The following is a 23,761-nucleotide window of genomic DNA, read 5'->3' on the forward strand; positions in this document are numbered from 1 at the left end:
AGTGGGATGAGCATGAGGCCTGTGTGTGCTGTAAAACTTGCAGGTTTCTTACTTCTAAGGATACTTGAATGTTTTTTTGGCATCGTGGTGCCTGTGTAAACAGAGGATTTTGTTGTTCCAGATATATGCAGGGTAGCTTGTGTAGAGCAAAGTCTCTACGTGTAGTTGATTAACAGCAATGTATTTATAAAACCCCAGTTTGTTTGGGGGTTCAGTGTGGCCCAGTGAGCTAAGCCTCTGTGTCTGTGATTGTAAGGTTGCCGGTTCGAGCCCAGCCTTGGCAGAATAGTCACATCTGTGGGCCCTTGGGCAAGGCCCTTAACCCCCAGCTCCAGGGGTGACACTACAGGTTGCTTCCCTTTACTGCCAGGCTCGCTCTCACCTATATAAGTGTTTGTTTGTCATGGAGATCAACACAGGGTAGCTGAAAAGAGAATTTCCCCATGGAGATCAATAAAGTATTGTTTTGTTTCATTTTATTTTATTTTAATTTCATTTCAACCCTGTCTGTATTGTGTTCTAGATTGGGGAGGAGATGAGCCAGAACAGCTTTATAAAGCAGTACCTGGCCAAACAACAGGAGCTCCTCAGGCAGCGACTGGAAAGGGAGGCTAGAGAAGCAGCCGAGGTCGATGGTGAGACCACCTGTGTACCCCTCTGTCTCCTGCATTGCCGCCGTCCACTGTGTACCTTCCTCTCTTGTGGCTGGTTTGATTAGTAGAGCATTCGTAACATTGTTTAATTAAAACCTTGATAAATGGGACGTTTTTACGAATTGTGACTTGGAACGATTTCCCATACAGTTCCATGCTTTACTCTTCTATGGGTGCTTTCTACCGCATGAAGTAATATACTTTTGGTACAGTACTTTAGCTTTTCCATTGATTTCCGGTTGAGTGCCAATACCAAAAGTGCCAAACCAGCTGGGGTACTTCTTTAGTACTTTGGGGGGCTTTATCGATTGGTTATGCAAATAGCCTGCCACTGAAACACAATACAAATGCCGCCTTGAAAGCAGTTGTGAATTCAGAAATTAATTATGAACGAAGTAAAAAAAAAAAAAAAAAAAATTATTTGTATGAACATACACTATATTGCCAAAAGTATTGGGTGTTCCAATCACTTCCATAGCCACAGGTGTGTAAAATCAAGCACCTAGGCATGCAGACTGCTTCTACAAACATTTGTGAAAGAATGGGTTGCTCTCAGGAGCTCACTGAATTCAAGTGTGGTATCATGATAGGATGCCACCTGTGCAAGAAGTCCAGTCGTGAAATTTCCTCGCCACTAAATATTCCACGGTCAACTGTTAGTGGTATTATAACAAAGAGGAAGCAATAGGGAACAACAGCAACTCGGCCACGAAGTGGTCGGCCCACGTAAAATCAGAGCGGGGACAACGCATACTGAGGTGCACAGTGTGCAGCAATCGCCAATTGTCAGCAGAGTCAATGGCTACAGACCTACAAACTTCGTGTGGCCTTCAGATTAGCTCAAGAACAGTGCATAGAGAACTGTATGGAATGGGTTTCCATGGTCGAGCAGCTGCATCCAAGCCTTACATCACCCAGTGCAATGCAAAGCGTCAGATGCAGTGGTGTAAAGCACACTGCTACCAGTTTCCAGAGAAGTGGAGATGTGTTCTCTGGAGTGACGAATCACGCTTCTCCATCTGGCAATCCAATGGACTAGTCTGGGTTTGCCGGTTGCCAGGAGAACGGTACTTGATTGACTGCAAGTTTGGAGAAGGGGGGATTATGATGTGGGGTTGTTTTTCAGTGGTTGGTCTTGCCCCCTTAGTTCCAGTGAAAGGAACTCTTAATTGTGCAGCATTCAAAGCCATTTTGGACAATTTCATGCCTCCAATTTCTTGGGAACAGTTTGGGGATGGCTTCTTCCTATCCCAACATGATTGCACACCAGTGCACAAAGCAAGGTCCATAAGGACATCAATGAGCAAGTCTGGTGTGGAGGAACTTAAGTGGCCTGCACAGAGCCCTGACCTCAACCTGATAGAACACCTTTGGGATTAATTAGAGCAGCGACTGCGAGCCAGGCCTTCTCATCCAACATGAGTGCCTGACCTCACAAATACTCTTGGAACAATGGTCAGAAATTCCCATAAACACACTCCTAAACCTTGTGGACAGCCTTTCTAAAAGAGTTGCAGCTGTCATAGCTGCAAAGGGTGGGCAAACTCCATATTAAAGCCTATGTATTAATAGTGTGATCTCATTAAAGTTTGTGTGTGTATAGGCAGGTGTCCCAAAACTTGTGGCAATATAGTGTATACAAAAAAAACGGTCTGGATGGTAAGTCAAGAAATGAAGTATTTTGTTGAATATACTAATACTAGCGATGCAATTTAGTTATGATAAATATTGGGGTATTTATAAAACAAAAAAGCAGTTCCAGAATTTCTCACAAACCTGTCTTTGAGTGATTTGAGGGATGTGATGGTTAAGTTGCCCCTTTGGTAGTTTATTGGTTGGGGCAGGGGGGGGTGGTCGCCATTGTAGGTTAACTGGTTGTTCCTTCCTCCCCTTCTTAGAGACGGACACCCCTGCTGGCCGAGATCAGGAAGAGCACACATCTGGCAACGACACCTGCGCTTCTTCAGGACAGGTCAGTTTTTGTATTGTGTGCCAAGAAGCTGCCAGAAAAAAGTCTATTCGTGACAGGAGCTTATTTTTCTTATTTAAACTCAATGTTTTAATGACAAAGCCTTATATGGATTTCAGAATGGTACATAGCATGAAACTCTAAGCCACTCATCACCTGATGGTGTCTGCAAAAAAGTCGTATTAGTCTACCCTGAAATGATTACATTAAGTCCAAAGTGAAATAGGTTAATCTGAGCCATTATAACAATTGGGTTGGACATTACCCATTGAGGTTCTGCATGTCTAACTAAGGCTGGACCTCCCTGTCAGGAGGTGTCCCCTGCACAGGATGATCAGCGGAAGCAACAGGCTCCCCCGTACACTGGCATTCGGGCGGAGGAGGGTGGATCACACGGGGGGTCAGGTGAAGACAGCAGGGTTAGAGATGGGGAGGGACCCCAACCTTCTGCCCCCATCTCAAAGTATTACAGTCAACGGGCTGCCCATCAAAATGCACACGATGGCCAGGTGGGTGCCCCCCTGGCTCCTGACCACAGGACTCTGCACTTCTCCGGTGGCGTAAGTCGCGGGGAGCAGGAAGCCCACCAGCCAGCTGCAGCTTTGCCTAGGGTGGTGGCGTCACTGTCCGTGCGTGTAGTTGGGGAGCCAGAGAGGGCAGGCACGGCATTCCCTGGACCCCCAAGGGAATCTGTCCCTAGCCGCTCCACGGCAGAACCAGCCCAGAAGGCCCAGGAAGGATCTGCCCGGCCAGAGAGCGACGAGGACAGCTTTGATGAGGATGATGATAAGGAGGAGGAAGAGGGTGTGGGAATGAGGAGGAGACGAGGGGAGCCGCCCAGCCGCTCGCGAGCACGCGAGAGAGCCAGACGCACTCGGCAAATGCCGCAGCGCATAGTGCAGCCGCAGCTGCCTCATCAGCCCCAGCTGCAACTCAGGCAGCCCACGCCACCTCCATCGCCTCCCCCAGAGCTCTCCTTCCCTCTACCTGACACCCCCAAGCAGAGCCCCCCCAATGTAGAGGAGCCTAGTGGGGCAGCTGTAGGAGCTGGCATGCCGGTGCCCCCACAGAGGGGTAGTTTGTCACCTGCTCTCCAGCGTCAGGACAGCAGCAGCAGTTCTGGCTCATCTAGCAGCAATAGCCGCAGCAGCAGTCCAGAGCCACAGGGGGGTGCTAGAGAGCGTAAACCTGGCCCTCTTACCCTGTTGGCCCGGAAGATGGAGTCAGAGGGTGCTTTTGATGGGGGAAAGGGAAAGGGTAACCTCGAGTTTGAGGACTTACCAGAAGGAGCCAACAGTCAGAAATACAGTGCTGCTGCTGTAGCCACTATCACATCTGTAGATGGCACTGGTTTATTCCCTGGCACTAATCTAATGGGGAAAGGGTCAGGGTTACCTGTCCCTATGGGTGCAGGTACACTGCCTACTATTATGTTTTCTGGCACAGCTTCAACACATGGTCCTGGAGTGAGTGTAGCTGCAAAGATAGGAGAGCGTCAGGAGAGGATCTTAGAGGGAAGAAATGTGAGTCTTTTTGAGCAAATGAGTGTGGAGACTTCTCCCCAAACTGATTTTTCGGTTGAGCAACAGACACAGGATTTCAGGGGCAGGGAGAAAGTGTTGGAAAGAGAAGAACGGATAAAGCAGCAGGAGCTGGAGAGGGAGAAGCTCGAGAAGGAAAGGCAGGAGCAACTAGAGAAACAAGAGAAGGAGCTAGAGAGACAAGAGAGGGAAAGGCTGGAGCAGGAAAGGCTGGAGAGGGAGCGGCAGGAGCAGGAAAGGCTGGAGAGGGAGCGGCTGGAGCAGGAAAGGCTGGAGAGGGAGCGGCAGGAGCAGGAAAGGCTGGAGAGGGAGCGACTGGAGCAGGAAAGGCTGGAGAGGGAGCGACTGGAGCAGGAAAGGCTGGAGAGGGAGCGACTGGAGCAGGAAAGGCTGGAGAGGGAGCGGCTGGAGCAGGAAAGGCTGGAGAGGGAGCGGCTGGAGCAGGAAAGGCTGGAGAGGGAGCGGCTGGAGCAGGAAAGGCTGGAGAGGGAACGGCTAGAACGGGAGAGATTGGAGAGGGAACGACGGGAGCAGCAGGAGCGGGAGAGGCTGGAAAGGGAACAGCGGGAGAGGCTGGAGCGGGAGAGGCTGGAGAGGGAACAGCGGGAGCGGCTGGAGCAGGAGAGGCTGGAGAGGGAACAGCGGGAGCGGCTGGAGAGGGAGCGGCTGGAGCGGGAGCGGCAGGAGCAAGAGAGGCTGGAGAGGGAGCGGCAGGAGCAGGAGAGGCTGGAAAAGGAGAGGGAGCGGCAGGAGCAGGAGAGGCTGGAAAAGGAGAGGGAGCGGCAGGAGCAGGAGAGGCTGGAAAAGGAGAGGGACCGGCAGGAGCAGGAGAGGCTGGAAAAGGAGAGGGACCGGCAGGAGCAGGAGAGGCTGGAGAAGGAGCGGCAGGAGAAGCTGGAGAGACAGCAGCTGGAGCAAGAAAGGCTGGAGCGGGAGCAGCAGGAACAGCAGGAGAGGTTGGAGCAGGAAAGACAAAAACTGGAAAGGCTGGAGAAAGAGCGGCTAGAGAAAGAGAGGCAAGAACTGGAGCGAGAGAAAGCTTTGGTCCGAGAGAGGGAGAGTCGTCTACCACCATGGAAGCGTGGACGAGAGATTGGGGGATTTTCCTCTTCCTTACATCCAGCTTCAACTCTATCCACTGCAGCAGATAAATGTGTGGAATCCATGGATAAGGACCTGGAGAGGCAGGAACCAGTTATAGTGCACTCCCAGTTGCAGCCACTAGGCGAGAATCAGCCATCCATTCCAGTTTCACCCCAGTCATCCAAGAAGTTCCACTTCCTTCGGGAGACCCGCCAGTTGTCCTCACCCTCTACCGCTACCCCAGTGATCAAGAGGCCGCGTACCTTTTCTGATACCCCCCCTTCAGTGGAAAAGGAGGGTGGCAGCAAAACTACTATTCCAGAGGGAACATCTGGCACACAGAAGGACATAGACACAGATTTTCATACCTCCACTGTCATTGCAGACACACAGGAATTACAGAAAACACTCCCACAGCAGGGTGGCCATGCAGGACTTCCTCAAACTCATGATTTGGGGTCCCCTTGGCTAGATGAAAAGGGCATATCGACTAAGCTATGTGAACCCCATCGACAAGTATCAGTGGATGAACTCAAGCCATTAAAGGAAGCTGAATCAACACAGAAGGAGAAACAAAGAGCTGCTGAGGTACCTAAAGGAGCTCTTGAGCATTCCCTGCCTGCCTTGCCCCCTCCACCTCCAGCAGAAGAAGCTGAGGTGGGAAGAGAGGGTGAAAAAGAGGAACACTCATCTCACTCTGACTCCTCTTCATCCGACTCGGATTCTGGGTCATCGTCGTCTTGTTCCTCAGGCTCCTCTTCATCATCATCATCATCTTCCTCTTCACAGGACCAAAGCATCTCTGCTTCCAGTAAAAGGAAGGTGAGTGGTTTTAATGTCTGTCCTGGATTTGAATGATGTCTTTGTGGTGCAGCTAAACACCCTGAAGCACACATTGATTCTTACTGGTCAGGTTATGGTTTGAATTTGAGCAGCATCTTTGTAGCTGTGCTTGTGAGGAAGTCTGTTGAGATACCTTGGCTGGGTACTGCAAGGTTTTTTTTTTCAGTGCCTGTAAAATGCTGTTTGCCATTGATGACTTGCTCACCTTACAGGGATACCTAAGCTGTCTTGGTGTGTAGAATGTTTGGATTTGGTTTTTTTATCCTAGGAAATGGTGGTGTGGTGTTGGGCAGATAAGTTTCTCAATTATTTTTCATTCATTGAGAGTAGTTCCTACTAAAGTTTTTGACACTGAAAAGTGAAATTCCATAACAAAGGATATAAAAAGATGAGTAATTATTTTGCTTGTACTTGCATGAGGCTACTTACTGTCTGGAGCTATTGGACCTATTATGCTGCCATTTTTCAATGAAAAAATCTGTAATTTGAGAGATGCTCAAGTGCTGCTCCAGAATTTGCCATAAGTTCTAGAGATGTGATGGCTGCAGAGGCCTTGGATAGGTTTTATGTTTTCATGGTCAGCATACTATCTGTTGACCGATCTTGCTGTCGTGCTGGGGGGCTTGTATTCCTGGATAGTTCTGATTCTAGCATTTTCTAGTTTTGTTAGATATCTGATTTAATTCTTTTAGATATCATTTAGCACGTTATAGATGATCACTCAGTAGGGCTCACAAAATCTATAGCCCAACATCCGGGACATTCAGTTTTTCCCATCAGGCTACCAAAATGTAACAACATCCTACACGACAGAAATTATAACCCCTAAGTAAAATAAAATTCCCTCCTTGATTTTATTTTTTTTTTCTGCGCATTTGACTTTCTGTTTGAAGGAAAAACGTTCAAACAAATAAGATATTGATCATCATTTTGAGTTATCCACTAGTAAGTGTACTCCTAAAGCCTGATTTATAGGAGGGTTGCATTTTATTGTGCAATCACCTCATGCTGCCATCTTGCTGCATTGTCGGTCATGATAATGGAGTACTCTGGGTACGTTAATTCAAGAAAATGAACTCAAGTATAGCTCTATTATCATGCCAGTCATATTCTGTGCACTGCATATGGTGACGAGAAATAACGTTATATAAACGTTACATAAAAGCATATAATATAAAGAGAAAACCAATATTACTGGATGGAACCCATACACAGTGAAAACAAAATTGTTTCATTCATGAGGATATTGTCTGATTTTTCAAATGTCATCATAATAGCGAAGTAAAAGAAAGCAACTAAAGTTCTGGAGGTTGAATTTCTTTATTTCCGGTTTAGTACAAAAACAGCAGAGGAAAAAGTATGGGTGAAATATTTTGATGTATTCACGAGTAAGCACAAGTATAAATCTCATGCTTCATAATCTTTGACCCTAGATTATCATTATTTTCATCATGTAATATTAACTTTAAGCAGTTACATTGTTCTGTTAACATTACAGCACTGTGTCTGTTATTAAAACAAATATGCTTTGTTAGTGGATGTTTTTAAAGGCGAATTGTTGATCAGTTTATTTTATCTCTGGATGTGCAGCTGCAGGGACTGTCTGAGCGGTTGTTTCTTTTTGCTTTACTCTCTCGATGTCTGAGATGAGTGCTTTTAATGGTCATCCATTCGTCCGTGGTCAGCCTCGATGTTTAGCTCACTGATGTCGCGCTGCTGAATTTGCTTGAGTATATACATGTATATGTAAGCTATACATTATAGAACGGCATCAGGGTCAAAACCTTAATGCATCAAATTAATACTCCTTACATACCAATCTCCTGTTTTATGAGCAACTGTGATGTAATCATTCGGACAGTCAGTTTGTGTGGGTATCAGTTTGGTATTGATGGGGATTCTGGCTCTTTTTAGTGATCTATATCATTTGGCTCAGCTAAGTAGTAAGAGCCAGCTCTTTTGACTGGCACACGGTTCTTCGTCAATATAATTTCTATCTTTTATAATTAAAGTTGCAACCCATCCCTTGCAATATGCGATCATCCCTTATTGGAATGCTGCATCCCATATTATATGGGTGGCAGTTCTTTTTATAATTCAGCCAAAATAAGCAATGTTGAATGCTGTAAATTACCGTTTCGCTGCAAACACTAAGCATAGTGCATCTGGTCTTTATGCAAAAATGTACGTTACAATTTTAATGCTACTGTAGTGTCCATATGTAATAGTCGAACTTTGAACAACATGGGTTTGAACAGCGCAGCTCCACTTTTACACAGATTTTATTTTCGAGAAATATATTGGAATTTTTTGTCTTGTGTAGTGTATGTCAAATGCATAAAGCATGCATTTGCGTTTTTATTAACAAACGTGGTATTTATTACACTAATCTGTTGCATAAAATGTTCATTTTCAAAAAAAAAATCTACAAAAGAGCTGTGGTTCCACATAGCTTATAGCAGGGGTGGCCAATCTTATCCGCAAAGGGCCGGTGTGTATGCAGGTTTTCACTGCGACTCCCTAATTAGATTACTAATTAGAGGACTGATTGTCTGAAGAGTCCTCACACCTGGGTTTGAACAGCTGACCTACAGGTTATCCCAAAAACCTGCATACACACCGGCCCTTTGCGGGTAAGATTGCCCACCCCTGGCTTATAGGGTTAAATCACCTCTGCATGAATCGGCGAATCTTTATGAATTTTTCCACTTTTAATTTTTGATATCTAGTATTACCAATACATGTAGAGTCTACATGCAGTGTTTTGTATCATAAGGTTATTAAGTAAGCATTATACTAAACCTTCCCATCTGCCAGCATTGCACATACTGGTGTTACCTCATGAGTTCAAAATCAATCCTGAAGAATTTTTTCCAGGGCAACCTCATTTATGAGCAGGCAACCTGGGGTTACCTTATGGGCAACCTGAAAAAATCCTTAAAATCGAACACTGGTGATGATGACGGACTGCTGTGTCCCAAGTTCACTACTGGTACCAAGTTCATGTTGCCTCGGTCGTACATAGTGGCTGGTTTGCCTAATGTGAATTAAGAATGGCCATTAGCATATGCTTTAGGGGTAAATTATCTTTTTAAAATTTGGGCTGCTACTAACAACTATTTTTCTATGGATTGATCTATCAACTATTTTACCGATTGGTCGATTTAATCTAAATGTAAAATTTTTCACATAATGGACGCCGGCTATTCGGCACTATGCGGATATTATTTTCGCCCACAATTTCATAAGCAAATTAGTAGTATGCCTAAAATATTAATGAAGTGAGTATTGTGACTCCCAGAAGTTAGTAATCTGCTTAAATTCGGCATATTCTTATGCTTATTAAACTGGATTTAGCGGAGCGCCCCGTGCTTTAGGGGGGGGGGGGGGGGGGAATCAATTCTGTCACAAATTGTGATTCTTCAAGGTGGCGATTCTGGTATCTCAGTGAGAGTTAAAAAATACGTATTAACTAGTGTAAACAGTTTATCATTGTTATGATATGAATTTTTGTCATACCGCAATACCGGTTTAAATAGCCTAAACAAGGTTCGGAAAGCGGCGCAGCTGGAAACTGTTTAAGTGGGGACCTTTTTCACTGCTGCACCGCTAAAAATGTACCGAAAGATCAGAAACTGACGCTGGAGTTGAAAATAATGAGACACTGCGGTTGTCCAAAAATCGATTCTCAGATACTAATCGATATTAAAAATTTGTATCTGATTAGATACTCATTTTCACCATTGATACCAACAGTGCAGTTTTCGCCTCATTCGCCACACTTCACACAGCACTGCAGCACACACACACACACTTGCACAGCCCCTCCCCTGCTCTCAGCCGCTGAATGCATTCGTGCTGGTTAACGCACATACCGAGTTGGCCGAACGTGGCATATGCTGCAGTTGAAGGCACTTTGCAAGCTGCTTTAGTCAAAAAAAAGTGCAAAAGTGCCGTTTGGAAGTATTTTGCAGATAAGCATTGAAAGGCTAAGGATGTCGGTATGCAAACAGTGCTACAAAGTTGTGGCGAAGTCAAGTAGCAAATCAAACTTGGCGAAGCATCTTACGCGTTCCAGCAACACTGAACCATTAAACACTTATCAAAAATGTTAACTTGGCCGGCGCGCACCTTAACATTAGCCATTTATCTATAAGCAGTTAACCAACAAATACGTTAGCCGTCTGTTATCATTATGGTAGCGGATAGGCGCAATGACTAATAATAAAATAATATAATGTGGGAACAATACAAAAACGTAAACATGTCCTGTATAATCCTGTAAAATGTGGTAAACGCCCAGTCATACTTAAAAAAATAATAATAATAAAAAAAAAACATTGTTATACCGTGAAACCGGTATAACTTTGAAAAATACAGTGTGATAAATTTTTGGTCATACCGCCCAGCTCTAATTTAAACATAGGTTACTGAAATTGTTGTTCACATTTGGTACTGCTGATAAATTTGCCCAATTGCACACAGCCTGATTCTCTTAAGGGAGTGGCATGCGCAAGCTTGGCATGGTGCTATCATGAACGAGTAAACATGCAGAGAACTTTTCCTGCACCATCTCAATTTAAAACCACTAACCACAAGTGTGTGAAATGTAAACTTTCAAGGAATATCTCTATACCTCTTCCCTGAGCACTAAGAACAGTTTCTAAGCAAATAATTTAAAACTATTTACACCTTGTTTGAACTCTTCCCTTGGGTTTCACCTCACTCCCTGTCTTACACTTTCATTGGCTGTAGCTCATCTCCCTACTCATTGCCAATCGCAACACTCTTCACACTACAGGATTTGGAGTTGCTGACAGGTCCAGAAACGGGCGTCTAGAACACGTTGACGATTCTGTCCGATTGCGTTTCTGAACTAATAGTGATCGAGCGCCAGTTTGCAAAGCCAAGCGGACACCAATTTGCCTTTGATCTCGGGGTTTTGCTGGCGATTGCCTAAAGCTTTCAGCAAGCAAAAGAAATAGGGGCTAAAATCATGTATTATTAACTTTAGTGTTAGTTATTTTTTTAGCCCAGTCTGAATTTCCTGGCAAAAACACACACTTGGATGATACCGACTAAAATGCGTTAGCATGTTGGATGTGTTTCGAGAAAAATATCCAGGTTTAAAAATATCTGGTATAACAGAGCCGACAGACATTCTTAGTCTTATCAACTACTCTCTCTCTCTCTGGTGTTGACGTAACTTACTAGGAAGCCAAAATATTTGCAACCTACTGATTTAAGTGATGTGGAAGGGTCTTTGAGGTCTCTAGGACTAGCTGTAACCAATTCGAAGCCACAATTAGCATAATGTTTTCCATGTTGAACATCTATTTGTGAATTTAGGTTTCACTTGTGTCAAGAATTGTATTAATTTGTGTCACTGCATGATCCAAACTGAAAATTATGTAACTGAAAGGTATATGATGAATATGTGTGCTGTTACAGCCCTTATCTTTACTTAAAATGTAGACTTGAAATGCTCTTCAGCGAAATCTGTTTAAAAATTGTGATACATATCGAATTGGCAAACATATCGATATAATACCCATTTGGGCGGCTCACTGCCGATTTCCACCCCTAGTATGCTTCCACATCGAATTTTGAAATAGGTTTTTATTGTTTCCTCGTGTGTGTATATATGCATTTTTAAATTGTCTTTTTAAAATTTGAGCTGCCACTAAGAATTATTTTTCTATGGATTAATCTATGAACTATTTTACCGATTTGGTCGATTTTAATCTAAATGATTAATTTTTCTCCAGAAAATCAGACTGTAAGTACATTTTTTTTGACGACATCAAACTGTTATTACAGGGCTTTGCATAATGGATGCCAGCTTTTTGGCACTATTGTGACGCCCAGAAGACAGTAATCTGCTTAAATTTTACTTTGTGATAATAACACTGGGCCGAACTCCCAGTAAGCCCAATGTGCATAAACACACAGTGGCACTGTCAATCCACATAGAATAAGACCAGGGGGGTATTTTCCGTGCGTCGCTTAAATCATCCGAGATCAGATGCCTCATCCGGGATAAGTCGGTTTTTCAAACGCAGCAGTGTAGTAGATTAGGCTAGCTGGATCCATTCATCCGAGATGATTGCCCACTCTGCTTGAAAAGCCCATACATATCGAGTCTAGAAAACATGATCGGCAAGTCTTTTGATGGGCTGCAACAAAATGACGAAAGGAAGGGCGCACATTTTCACACAAGCGGAGCAGGACCTCGTATTAGAAGGATATGAAGAATTTCAAGAACTTAAACAGACCTGGCAAAATAGGTGTTATATCCAGAGTTGCTGTTCGCCCAGAACACAACTACAGGACACCATTTACTCATGCCACACCCCAGCAGACACACTTGTGGTATAGATTATTATATTGTACATGTAGTAATCCAACTTTACCTGAGCAGATGCGTGACTATTAATAATCCCGACTACGTATCTGCGCTGGATATCAGCGGCTCGCCACGCTCCTTGTAGGCGGAGCCTGCATGTCCGTTATAGCCGAACAGAACTACAGCTAAAAGCGGCCCTGGGGACCAAATTGTTTGTCTGTTATAAGCGAAATTCCATTATATGCGAGTCCGCTATAACGGGATTTTACTGTACGTAATAATTCCAGATCAAACATAAGCACAATGAGATGGGAACAGGTTAAAGTGAAGTACAAGAATATACTTCAAACCGGTAAATATTGGTATATAACTATTTAAAGAATTGTTGACATATATATACACACACACACACTTAAATATACGTATATATACTTCGCCTAGTTTGACTTTGAATATAAGGTGCTAATAAATCTTTGAGGTACCACTTTAGCCGAGGGGGAATATTGTATCTTTTGAAAAAAAATTCCTCCGGGAGCAATTAAGGATCTTGCCTGGGATGTTAATTGCTGAACTTATGGTATATGACTGGAAGCAATGGAGCAATGGCATAGGGGAGTTTCACATTTGGGGGGGGGGGTGGACATAACTTAGTAATCTAAACAAAAGGTTTATTTATTTGGGGGAACAATTGAAGCCAAATTAAATGTGGGGGCCAACTTCACGCAGGTCACAATCGATTCTTTCAGTGGACCTTGGCTTTGTGATACTGATGTAATTTGGCCCTCGTTGGGAAAAATAGGTGGAGTCTCTCAGGCTAGAGTATAAATTTCCAGTTTAGTAGACTTTAAAAAAAAAATGTAAAAAAAAGCAGTTTAGCAACATCTGAAGGAGAGGTTGTTGATTCTCCCACCTGCTGCTTCAGCACCTCCTGGAGGCTTGTTAGTGCCTGAGGTCTACTGGGTGATTGCGAGGAGGTGGTGAGGTGATTGTTCAGCTTTGGGGACCATAAGAGTGCTAAAGTAATCAGCTGGAGCTGTCACTCAGTGCTGTGTTCTGTCATGTCTTAGGAGCTAAATTAAGAAAAGTGGACTGTGAAGCCGGGACTTTGCTCTAAGGAAATTGTTCTGTGACTGGATATTTGTTAAATGACCTCATGTATAGAGCTCTGTTGATATCATGAAGCTGTTATGTCGGTGTATCTAGATATACTATAACTTTGTGCCAGTGTTATGGTGGTAAATATCACATGTCTGCATGGCCTCATTTACTATTTAAGTCTGGTGGATGACCTTTTTTTTTATGCTGTATTTCCACAAATCTCAGTCTACCAGCACTTTGGGAGAGACCCAGGACAGCAGGAAACCAGTGCAACCAGAAAGCTCCCTCAAAGCCACCACTGGGCCACAGCGCAAGAGGACAGCACGGGAGAAGGAGGACGGTGTGCCCGCAGAACTGAGACAGATCAAGGTCAGCCTCTCAGCCTCAAGGTCAGCCTCCCCTTTCCCTATGTCGAGCAGAAAAACCTGAGTGTCACTGTCCCATTATCTCCAGAAGCCACGTGCTGAAAGAACAGGGGAAGAACGGGAGGATCGTGAGAAGGATGATGATGATGATGATGATGATGATGCAAAAATGGAGGTTACTCCGAGTCATTCATCCAGGTTGGTCAAAGTCAAAATCATGGTTACTGCAAACACTGTATGATTCCAGTTTAGGTGGCGAGGTGGCTTTCATACAGGCACATGCAAATTCATGTAAACTGATCCTAAGAGTGCATACGTGATGCCGCTTGCATGTGGAACGACCTCTTAGAGTATCTGTTTACTTCATATAGAAAGTAATCTGCATTGAATAATATGCATTATTCAAGATGAGGCCTAAACCAAAAATGGGGGGGGGTGTAGTGTGTGACTTGGCGGGTTAAGCCTCTGTGCCTGTGATTGGTAGGTTGTTGGTTCGAGCCTCAGCAGAATGGTCACCTGTCCATGGGCCCACGAGCAAGGCCCTTAACCCCCATTTCCAGGGGTGCCATAGGTGGTGCTGTGGTCCCCAAGCTTGCGCTCACTTGTATGTAAGTGAGTGTCTCAGGAAGGGCAGGATAGTGTAGGAAAACACTTCCCCAAGGGGATTAATAAAGTCTTACTATTACTACAGCCCTGCTCCTACTTATTCAGTGGTCAGACATTTGAAGTGCTGTTCATACATGCCCACCAGCACTGTTTTGGGTGATATATTTGCCAGGACATTCACTCGCCACCTGCACATGTATACCGTTTCCATGTATCCTCCTGTGCTCGAGCTCGGAGTTTGGCGTGGTTATGTGAATTCATTCGTACAAGCTTCCCACGGGAATCTCACCTGCCTGTAAACTGTGAGCACAGGGCATTGGGGAGCAGCCTGTCCTGCCTACAATCCATGAACAAGATGTGCCTCACGTCATTAAAACCGCAGACTGCTTTGGTGTATATGCATGTATGTACTCCAGCTTTACATGGGAAATGTGATTGCGTTTCTATAATGTAGCCATATGCAGAAGGGACTCCCGTATAAGGCGGAATGCGTTTACTGATGTACATTAAAAAGCCGCCGGCCGCGTTTTACAGGGCAGCTGCATTCAGTTTTGTTGCGCTGAAACGTCCAAATGAATGGATGAATATTGCTAGATACACACCAGCTTTATCTCTGAGCAGTTGAAGTACTAGTCATGTCTAATCACCCTAATAGGTATTTATACAACTGTTTAATACAAGGAACTGTCTCGTCAAGATGCTGTTTTGGCTTGGTGATTCTTTTTGTTAATTCCAGAAGTTTTCGAGACCAATTAAGATTTTTTCAGGTAATAAATCAACCGTTGCTTATACATATTTGCTGGCCAATTGTAACTTACATTTCGGTGAAAACTTACAAAAGATTGCCGTTAAAATGCCTGAGAGGTAATTAATCTCTTCCGGTGGTCGGTTTTTATACTAGTAGTGTGCCGGTTTGGACCATGTATGCCAGTGCTTTTTAAATTTTATTTTACAAAATTAATGCAATTGGTCTAATGTTGAATTAATCTAAAAATGAGAATATGAATTCGGAGATGTACTTGAAGTCGGTGTCCTGTAGGCTCTCAAACATAGAAGCTTTTATACGGGATTGTTTTTTAGAAAATAACGACGCATTATGGTCAAGTTTGCAACCACTTTTAGTTTCGCATACAGAAATAAACGTAGCTTTAAGTTTAAATTAAATATTTTAGAATCTGTTACCGTATTTCTAGTCAGGCGAATAGCATGGGCAGCCCGGCAATGCATCGAAGCGGGGTCCTTGCTGTGTTTCGCAGCCTTTCGCGCATTTCAACATGGCTGCTGTGCGTGCTTGGTCACGGTGATACCAAAGCGGCGTATCCAACCGTAATTCTGGCCGCGATCTATATTTGCCAGAGTGAAATAGGCCCGATCGGGGCCAGAACTGTCGTTGTTCATTCGGACGGAGCAATAAGTGTGATTCGGACGTAACAATAATGCTGTTCGAAACCAACAAAAGCGGGTAAGGTATCCAAGCAAAGGAGAGATGCCTGGGCTTTCGTACTCGTATCACTGCAACGATGCCCTTTTCAGAGCGACGTATGTATCGCGGTCCGCGCAGCTTCTCGGCGTCTCCTCGCCTCTTTAAACGAGCGTCTCCGGGCTTGCGGTGCATTGGCGTCGGCGTGTGCGATTGAGGGCGCTGGTGGCGGTGGGTGCCGCCGGTAATTCATTGTGCCTTGAAGCATGCTTCTTTTGAAATATTTAAGTGGCCAATGCGGTGAGCGTCTGATCTTCGGCGCTTCACTGAGTGGTGCACCTTCTTACTGGATCATAAGTTTCTGCACCCAGTATTCCATTCGTTTTGTTTCATTCCTCGTTATTTCGCGCATGAAAGCTAACATTTTCATTGTTAGTTGTAGTTTAGAAATAAGTGGTTTGATACCGGGTTTACGTTTTGAAATCCTTGACATTTTGAAATGCCCCCCAAATCTCAAAATTCGATTACTATATGTCACTCCATACTTAACAGTTTGGGTAAAATACCCAGTTTGAGTTTGAATGCTTAGTTACGCCATAGTTACTACTAATTTACCCCTGTTACAGCACCCCAATTTCTCATTGTACACAACAGGACCTATTTTCCTTTGCCTTCAAAGCTGGTCTGACACATTCAGTTCTCATTTCGTTTGATTTGAATCACTTTTTACATTCTGTCATCATTGCACACAGGAATCTAGCAGTGCTGGGCTTCGTCTTGTCAGATACAAGCCTGACTTGTTCCTGTGTGCTGACGCTGAGCTCTGTCTTTGTGTCAGGGAGGTGAAGCAGGCTACGGCAGACGTGCCTGCCCCGGATATAGAGGTGGCTTCAGAGAGCAAGGAAGGGCCTGCAGAAGAGGTAAGTGCAATGGGAATGGAGTGGAGGCGTGTAGGGGGGGGGGGGGGAATGGCACTGTGCTGTGCGAATGCTTAAGCTAGAGCAGTGCTCATGAACACATTATACAGGTCGCAGACCTCTGCTTCTTCACAGCTAACAGTTATAATGCCTGCAGAATCTGATCTTGATGATTAAATTTTTTTCAATTTCATGGTATGATCAAAGGGCAGTGCTGTAAGCAGGTTGTTCTGTACATTTACTAATGTGCTATAACACATGGACCAGTCTTATCTCTTACCCCCATTCTGATAGTTATATTTTTGCAGCTATTAGTCAGCCCTTTTATAAATCTTGCTTCAGTCACTTGACTCGGACCTTTTCCCCTCCTGCTGCCTCTCCCCTTCATTGACGTTGCCTGCTTTAATAGGATGTCTTTATCCCAAAGAACTTTCAAGTTTTTCCTGCCGCGGGTGTGATCGTGTTATTCTGCAAATATGAGCTGTTAGGGGTGGCAGCAATTAATGAGATTTAACATATTTTAATTGCGTTTCTAACTTTGTTTCATCACTATGAGTAGTTCTGTTGAAGTTTTGTTCCTGTTTTGTTCCCGTCTATACAGATATATTGTTTATTTGGATATTTAAGCAGTTGTCACATTGTTTGTGCCCAGTGTAGGTTCTCGGTGGCAATTCGCCAAATTTCCACTGGTGATTAAAATGTGAATATGACGCATTTATTTCGCCATCATTTCGTCACACCGGTGAAGATCAAACTCACAATCCCGATCAAATAGGTTTTCTGTGTTTGTGTGTGTGTGTGTTTGTGTGTGTTTGTGTGTGTTGTGTGTGTGTGTGTGTGTGTGTGTGTGTGTGTGTGTGTGTGTGTGTGTGTGTGTGTGTGTGTGACAGAGAGAGACATATTGCTGCGACCTTCACTTGCACCAGTGGGTGGAAACTAGTGTTGGGTTGTTTGTGAACGAGTCGCTGTAAGAGACGCCTCTTAAATAAATGCATGAATGATGAGCAAATGAATGATGAGCAATCTCTTAATCATTCCAGGACCTGTATGATGACGTGCGTAAGGGCTTCACTGAGAGAAAGCGTTCAGAAAGCTTCAGTAGTTTCCTTAATTCATACCAATAAGCACAGCTACCACTCACCACACAGCTGCTACAAACTAGGTTAGCATGGGGGACAAGCCAAAGGGGCATAATACAAAATGTCTGTCCATACATTCCAGATTTAATGCTGACCTTTACACATGCTGTATGTGGTCTCTCTAAGTTAAGAACTAAAGGGTGCTTTGGGGAAGTTGGCATTCTAAGGAAGGAAAAACATGCACAAAAATGCATTCTGTATGTGGGCAAATTGCTAGACAACTCCAGGCTAATTTCCTACAGACACACGGTGTCACGGCCACACACATTTGGTCTATTTTGCATGTGTAGAAGCCGTCCTGTTTTTAGCGTGAGAATGATTTTGTGGCAAATATATTTTATGCATGGTTAAGGAAACTAGTATAGGTAGCCTCATTGGCTAATATTTTAGAATAGCTAGAGAGACCCCTGGTAAGTGATTTACCTGTGTGCATGTTGTGGGATAAAGTATAGTGTTGGAGAATAGGCAGTCAAAAAATCAGGGATCTTTCAAAGCAGCCTGGCCACTAGGGGGCAGTGTCCCTGTGTCTGTTCAGCCTGGACTTAACTTCTGCAGCTGTTCTGACACCTAGAATCCCTGTCTGAGGGGGAAAAGTACAGATAATGAGCATTCTCAAGTTCATCCAGCTCTTTTATAGAGCGCTAGGGGAGAAGTGATCATTACCCTCATCGAAGTTGATCTCTAGCTCTCAGTTCTAATGTCAGGCTGGTTCTGGTCGCTTTTAACTGTCCTTGTTTGCAAGGATCATTTACCGTGTGACTTGGTGATGCCTTTTCATGGCAAATATTTTTCCAAAAGATCTGGGCATTTCGTTTTTCTTTTTAATGCCTTTGACCAGGCAACTTGGGAATGCAGTGCAGTTACCATGGATAAAGTATGACGTACAGCTCGGTCACTTACTGTTTCTGTAATCTCCACATGCAGTGGCACATTCCGCCGTGCCCTGTTCACATTTCTTGCCACCAGTGAGAGCACAAGGCTTCGTTTTCTTCCGGAGGAAGAACTTAAATATGTTGCTGCCAATTAAATTTGAGCATTTCATAAGTGACAGAGTTGCTTGTCCCTTAACATAAGTCCAAGTAGAGGAGACCTTATGAAAGGCTTTAATCCTGTGTTTTCTGTGACAGAGCACTGCACAGCCAGCAGTGATAAAGGCTGAATTCCCATCAGTCAAAGGGAATCGAACTCACAGCTTGGCTTGATCTGGGTTTTGTCTCAACTTGGCCACTTGTGGTTGGATGCTAACTGCCCAGTGTGGTCAGGTATCCTAATATAACTAGTTTTATCATAAGTTTATTTTATTTAAAATTATTATGACAGACTGGTAGATGGTATGATTATTAGGGATTCTTCGAGTTTTTGGGCCTGGTCACTGATTTGCTGATCACTGGAATCAGAATTGACGGCAGTCATAGGGATCTCCCATTTAAAGTGTAACTTCATTATATTAATGGAAACAAAATTGTTCAGTTAAGCTATTGAAGAGAAACTAATAGCTATCAGGCTTGTTTAAAAGGTAGCGATGCTCTGCTTAGATACTGATAACCTATTCCATTGTGTCAGAATTGTATCTAAAAGTGTGACCAATTGTTTTGGGAAGCTAATGGTAGTGAAACTCGTATTTCAAAATCAAACACACCCATACCAGTTAATAGCAGTATTTTAATGAATGGGATTCACTGTAGCAGCTTGTGTCCAGTGACTAATAAACTATTTTTTTACTAGATAATATAATGTGAACTGTGGATACAGGGGGATTACTATACTATTATTTTCCTTATTTCTAAAGGCTACATATGGTAAAAAGATGAAAATGAGGTGGCCTGCTTTAAAGATGAATCTCAAATTAATTAAAATGTTCTCAATATTTAACAAAGTAGTAGCTGCTTACTGCCACAAAAAGGCTCTTGGTGGCAGGTCTATGCTTTTCCTAGAAACACAGGAAGATTTCTTTATTATTAATGGCCACCGATCAAGTGCTCTTAAACTGAAAATAGACCAATTTTAAATAGGCTGCAGACCGATCAGAGCATCTGTAATGATCGTGTGTCTGCCCTGTGATGGACCGACACCCCCTCCAGGGGGAGCCCTTGCCGGGTGCCCTGTGTTGTCTGGGACAGGTGCTAGACCCTGTTGTGACCCTTATCAGGTTAAGTTGCTGATGAATGGCTGCTGTGTAATAGGCTTGATATGCTTTGGTTCACGTTACTGCCTGTCTAGCATTTTCCGGCAATATACCACAATGATCACAGCCACTGCAGTCGAGCCTGACTTATGTTTCTTGGTGCCTGCATGGCTGGTCCTGTGCTGTCAGTCACCGGCTCCAGTCTCTACAGCCCTTTAGACTTTAAACTCAGGCTCAGGTCAGTTTGTGAATGGCAATGATATTCACCTCCTTTATAATTCATTTATATTTTTATATTTAGTGGCTTCATACTTGCCTTTTTGGGGCGATAACATCATCACCAAGGTGGTTCACATAAGGTCGGGCTTCGGCTGTGCTGACCGCTTGGAATTCCCTCCCTGATGTGGGAATCTTGAGTGCATCGGTTCTGGTTTTGCGTTCTGCGTTCTGCGTTCGTGCTCTCCCGTTTTTTCCTGTGATTGGAAGATCACCAGTTCGAGCCCCGGCCTCGACAGAACAGTCACATGTCCGTGGGCCCTTGAGCGAGACCCTTAACCCCCCCCCCAGCTCCTAGGGGTTACGTACGTTGGCTGACCCTGTGCTGTGACCTCCAACTATGTAGAGCAAAATGGGGCAGGAGAAGAGAATTCCAGTGTACCTGTGCTTGTACTTCTGCACATGGCGAATAAGGCATTTATCATACTGCGTTTCCCTCCCTTTTAGAGCGCCACAGCGAAAACATTCCCAGTCCGCAAGATCTCACTGAGCGGTGAGTGTCCCGGCCGTTTTTTGTGCTGTCACTCTGTCACACAAGCAGCCTTTGGATGCTCAGCCTCTGCCCCCTTCCCCCGTCCCCCAGCGGGCGGAAAGCTGTCCCCGGGAGCCACCCCTGCAGCGACACCCCCGGCCGCCCCCCTCGGCTCGCCGACCGAGGCGGACTCTGGTGCTTTGGCGGGGAGGAAGAGGAGATGGGGCTCCAGTGCTGCTGTCACTGCCAAGAAGCCTTCCATTAGCATCACTACAGATTCGCTGAAGGTGAGGCGTGGCTTATATGCAGTTTATTCCAGGTTAATGGTTACGATGGCAACATTTAGCATATAGCCAGCTCGCTTGTGTTTATCTGCATCGGTGTTTCCATGCATGACGCTTATGGGGCATTTCCCACAACCCCCTGCTGTACAGCGTCCGCTTTCGCCGGCATACATTTTACCCGCCGGTCCATCGCAGCCACGCCGGCCTGCAGACACACAGTTAGCCGTTAGCGCAGTCATTCAGGCCCTGGCGGTGCTTGCAAGGACGTTTTCGCTTTTGCCTGATTTGCACCTCTCCTGATAACTGCCCCACCTCCCCCGTCCCCTTTAGTCCTTGATCCCAGACATCAAGCCCACAGGGGGGCAGGAGGCCGTGGTGGAGCTGCATCCGGATGAGGGCCGGCTGTCCGGGGACGAGGAGGTCGCCGAGCAGGAGGAGATGGGAGAAGCCGAGCTGGACAAAGGACTAAAGATCCAGCGAACCGTCACGCAGGTTGGACGCCTTCCTGGCGGTCTGCCCCGGCCGTGTCCATGACCCCTCTGGTGTGACGTGTGATGTATTTCAGATACTCTGTGTGATTAATACCCTCCCCCTCCATCTCGCTTGTTCCCGCTTCCTCCAGTCAATGCTGGGCACTGGGTGCTTTGATTCCAATACCAACATATCTTCATTCTTTAATCCTTGTATATATCTGTTTTATTTATAATGTTTCTTGCCTATGTGCTACTCATTTTATATATATAATTTTTTTTGACTTGGCATCTACTGGCTTGCTTCAACTGATATTTAATTGTATTTCTACGATGACAAAAGCCATCTTCTCCCCCTCCTCCTGTTCGCCCGCCCCTCAGGTGGTTTCCGCTGAAAGCCAGGAGAATGGACAGGAGGAGACGAAGAGGGAGGAGGACAGGGAGCCTCCCGAGATGGAAAAGAGCCAGGAAGAGTCCAAGGAGGAGAAGGAGGAGGAGATCTCCCTGCCGGTGCCCATGGAGATGCCAGCCCCCACGGCCGCCTGTGAGGCTGAAATGAAGGGTGAGCTGGGAAGGTCGATTCAGCCGGACCAGCTGTGCAGAAGCATGTCCACGGTCCATTTTCGGCGCTCTGCCCGTGTCTTTCTTGCTCATTGCCCCGTTTCCCTGTTTCTCAGTGCCACCCAGCGATACGCTGGTGCGCCGCTCTATCAGCCAGCAGAAGTCGGGCGTCTCCATCACTATAGATGACCCACTTCCCAGCACCAAACAACCTTCACCCCCCCGTGGCAAAATCACCAACATCGTCCACGTCTGTAACCTGGTGAGAAGCAGGATGCCGGCCACTCCGTTGCTCGGCAACGCGAGGGCACCCCCTTATGGCGTATTCCCCGGCAGCAGCGTGACGTCACCCCATTCCTCATCTCTGTTGTAGGTGAGGCCGTTCACCTTGGGCCAGCTGAAGGAGCTGCTGAGCCGCACGGGCACTCTGCTGGAGGAGGACTTCTGGATCGACAAGATCAAGTCGCACTGCTACGTGACGGTGAGGCCTTGATCCCGCATCCCCTTGATCCTGCCCACTCCTCCGTCCTCTGCACCTCCCCCATGTTCTCATACCAGCCCCATCTGCCCTGTCTTTAGTACTCCAGCACAGAGGAGGCGCTAGCCACAAGGTCTGCCCTCCATGGGGTGAAGTGGCCCCAGAGCAACCCCAAATTCCTCAGTGTGGACTTTGCAGAGAAGGATGAGGTGAGTAGGCTCCTCCTGGTCTGGCCGCGGAGAGGCTATGCCACGCCTAGCTTTCCGGTGCTGAGGTGGCGTTTCTCAACCCGGTCCTCAGGGACCGCGATCGGCCCACGTCTTTGCTGCTCCTTCCCAACTCCGGTCTGAGAAACATTAAAGGCTGCCATAATCCTTCTGAAATTTATGCATATACATTTTTTTGAGCCGGTTCATTAGGCAAAGTGTAATTAATCCCCGCCCCCCCCGGCCTTTGCTCGGCAGCTGGATTTCCACCGTGGCCTTGTGGTCCCAGAGCGTGGCCCCGGTGAGGAGCCTCCGGGGCCCACCGCACGGCCCCCGGAGCGTGACCAGCGGGCAGAGCGTGAACGTGAGATGGAGCGCCGGGAGAGAGCCCGCGGCGAGCGCGAGTGGGACCGCGACAAGGTCCGGGATTTCGGCCGGCCCGGCGAGGACAGGGAGGGCGCTGAGCGGCGCTCCCGGTCACGGGACCGAGAGCGGAGGCGCAAGGAGCGCGGGAAGAGCAAGGAGAGAAAGGCGGACAAGAAAGGTGTGTGGGCTTGAAGGACATGGCATCTGGCTGACTTTGCAGTTCTGGACCTGTGTCTTACCGGTATGTGTTTTGCAGAGAAAGCTCCGGAAGAACCACCAGCCAAACTGCTGGACGACCTGTTCTACAAGACCAAAGCAGCCCCTTGTATATACTGGCTTCCCCTCACTGATGAACAGGTATGGTGAATTTTTTTTTTTCAGGTGGGGAGCATAGGAGGGGCCAAAATTCATACAGAGGTACCAACCTGATCAACCAATGATACGTTTTGATTCGGTTAGTGACTGGCAAAAGTGGCCAGTCAGCTTTGAGCTGAGGGTATTGGCCCCGCCCCTGGTCATTGTTAGACACACAGTTGTTTCATG

The 23,761-nt window shown here is 45.7% G+C and overlaps 1 protein-coding gene across 1 annotated transcript in view; it reads left to right on the forward strand.

Annotated features, from left to right (window-relative positions):
- The window catches only part of acin1a (apoptotic chromatin condensation inducer 1a), a 28,308-nt gene that overhangs the window by 3,209 nt on the left and 1,338 nt on the right, over positions 1-23,761 (forward strand). Inside the window, exons 3-17 of the mRNA XM_023832571.2 lie at positions 524-635; positions 2,552-2,625; positions 2,934-6,068; positions 13,759-13,902; positions 13,987-14,096; positions 16,763-16,844; positions 20,829-20,874; positions 20,965-21,140; positions 21,468-21,629; positions 21,989-22,169; positions 22,285-22,430; positions 22,542-22,649; positions 22,748-22,855; positions 23,111-23,396; positions 23,475-23,575. Of these exons, the coding sequence (XP_023688339.2) occupies positions 524-635; positions 2,552-2,625; positions 2,934-6,068; positions 13,759-13,902; positions 13,987-14,096; positions 16,763-16,844; positions 20,829-20,874; positions 20,965-21,140; positions 21,468-21,629; positions 21,989-22,169; positions 22,285-22,430; positions 22,542-22,649; positions 22,748-22,855; positions 23,111-23,396; positions 23,475-23,575 (4,971 nt within the window). The remainder of the gene's footprint in view (positions 1-523; positions 636-2,551; positions 2,626-2,933; positions 6,069-13,758; positions 13,903-13,986; positions 14,097-16,762; positions 16,845-20,828; positions 20,875-20,964; positions 21,141-21,467; positions 21,630-21,988; positions 22,170-22,284; positions 22,431-22,541; positions 22,650-22,747; positions 22,856-23,110; positions 23,397-23,474; positions 23,576-23,761) is intronic.

Source organism: Paramormyrops kingsleyae, chromosome 4, assembly GCF_048594095.1.
Source record: "Paramormyrops kingsleyae isolate MSU_618 chromosome 4, PKINGS_0.4, whole genome shotgun sequence".
Lineage (NCBI taxonomy): Eukaryota > Metazoa > Chordata > Actinopteri > Osteoglossiformes > Mormyridae > Paramormyrops > Paramormyrops kingsleyae.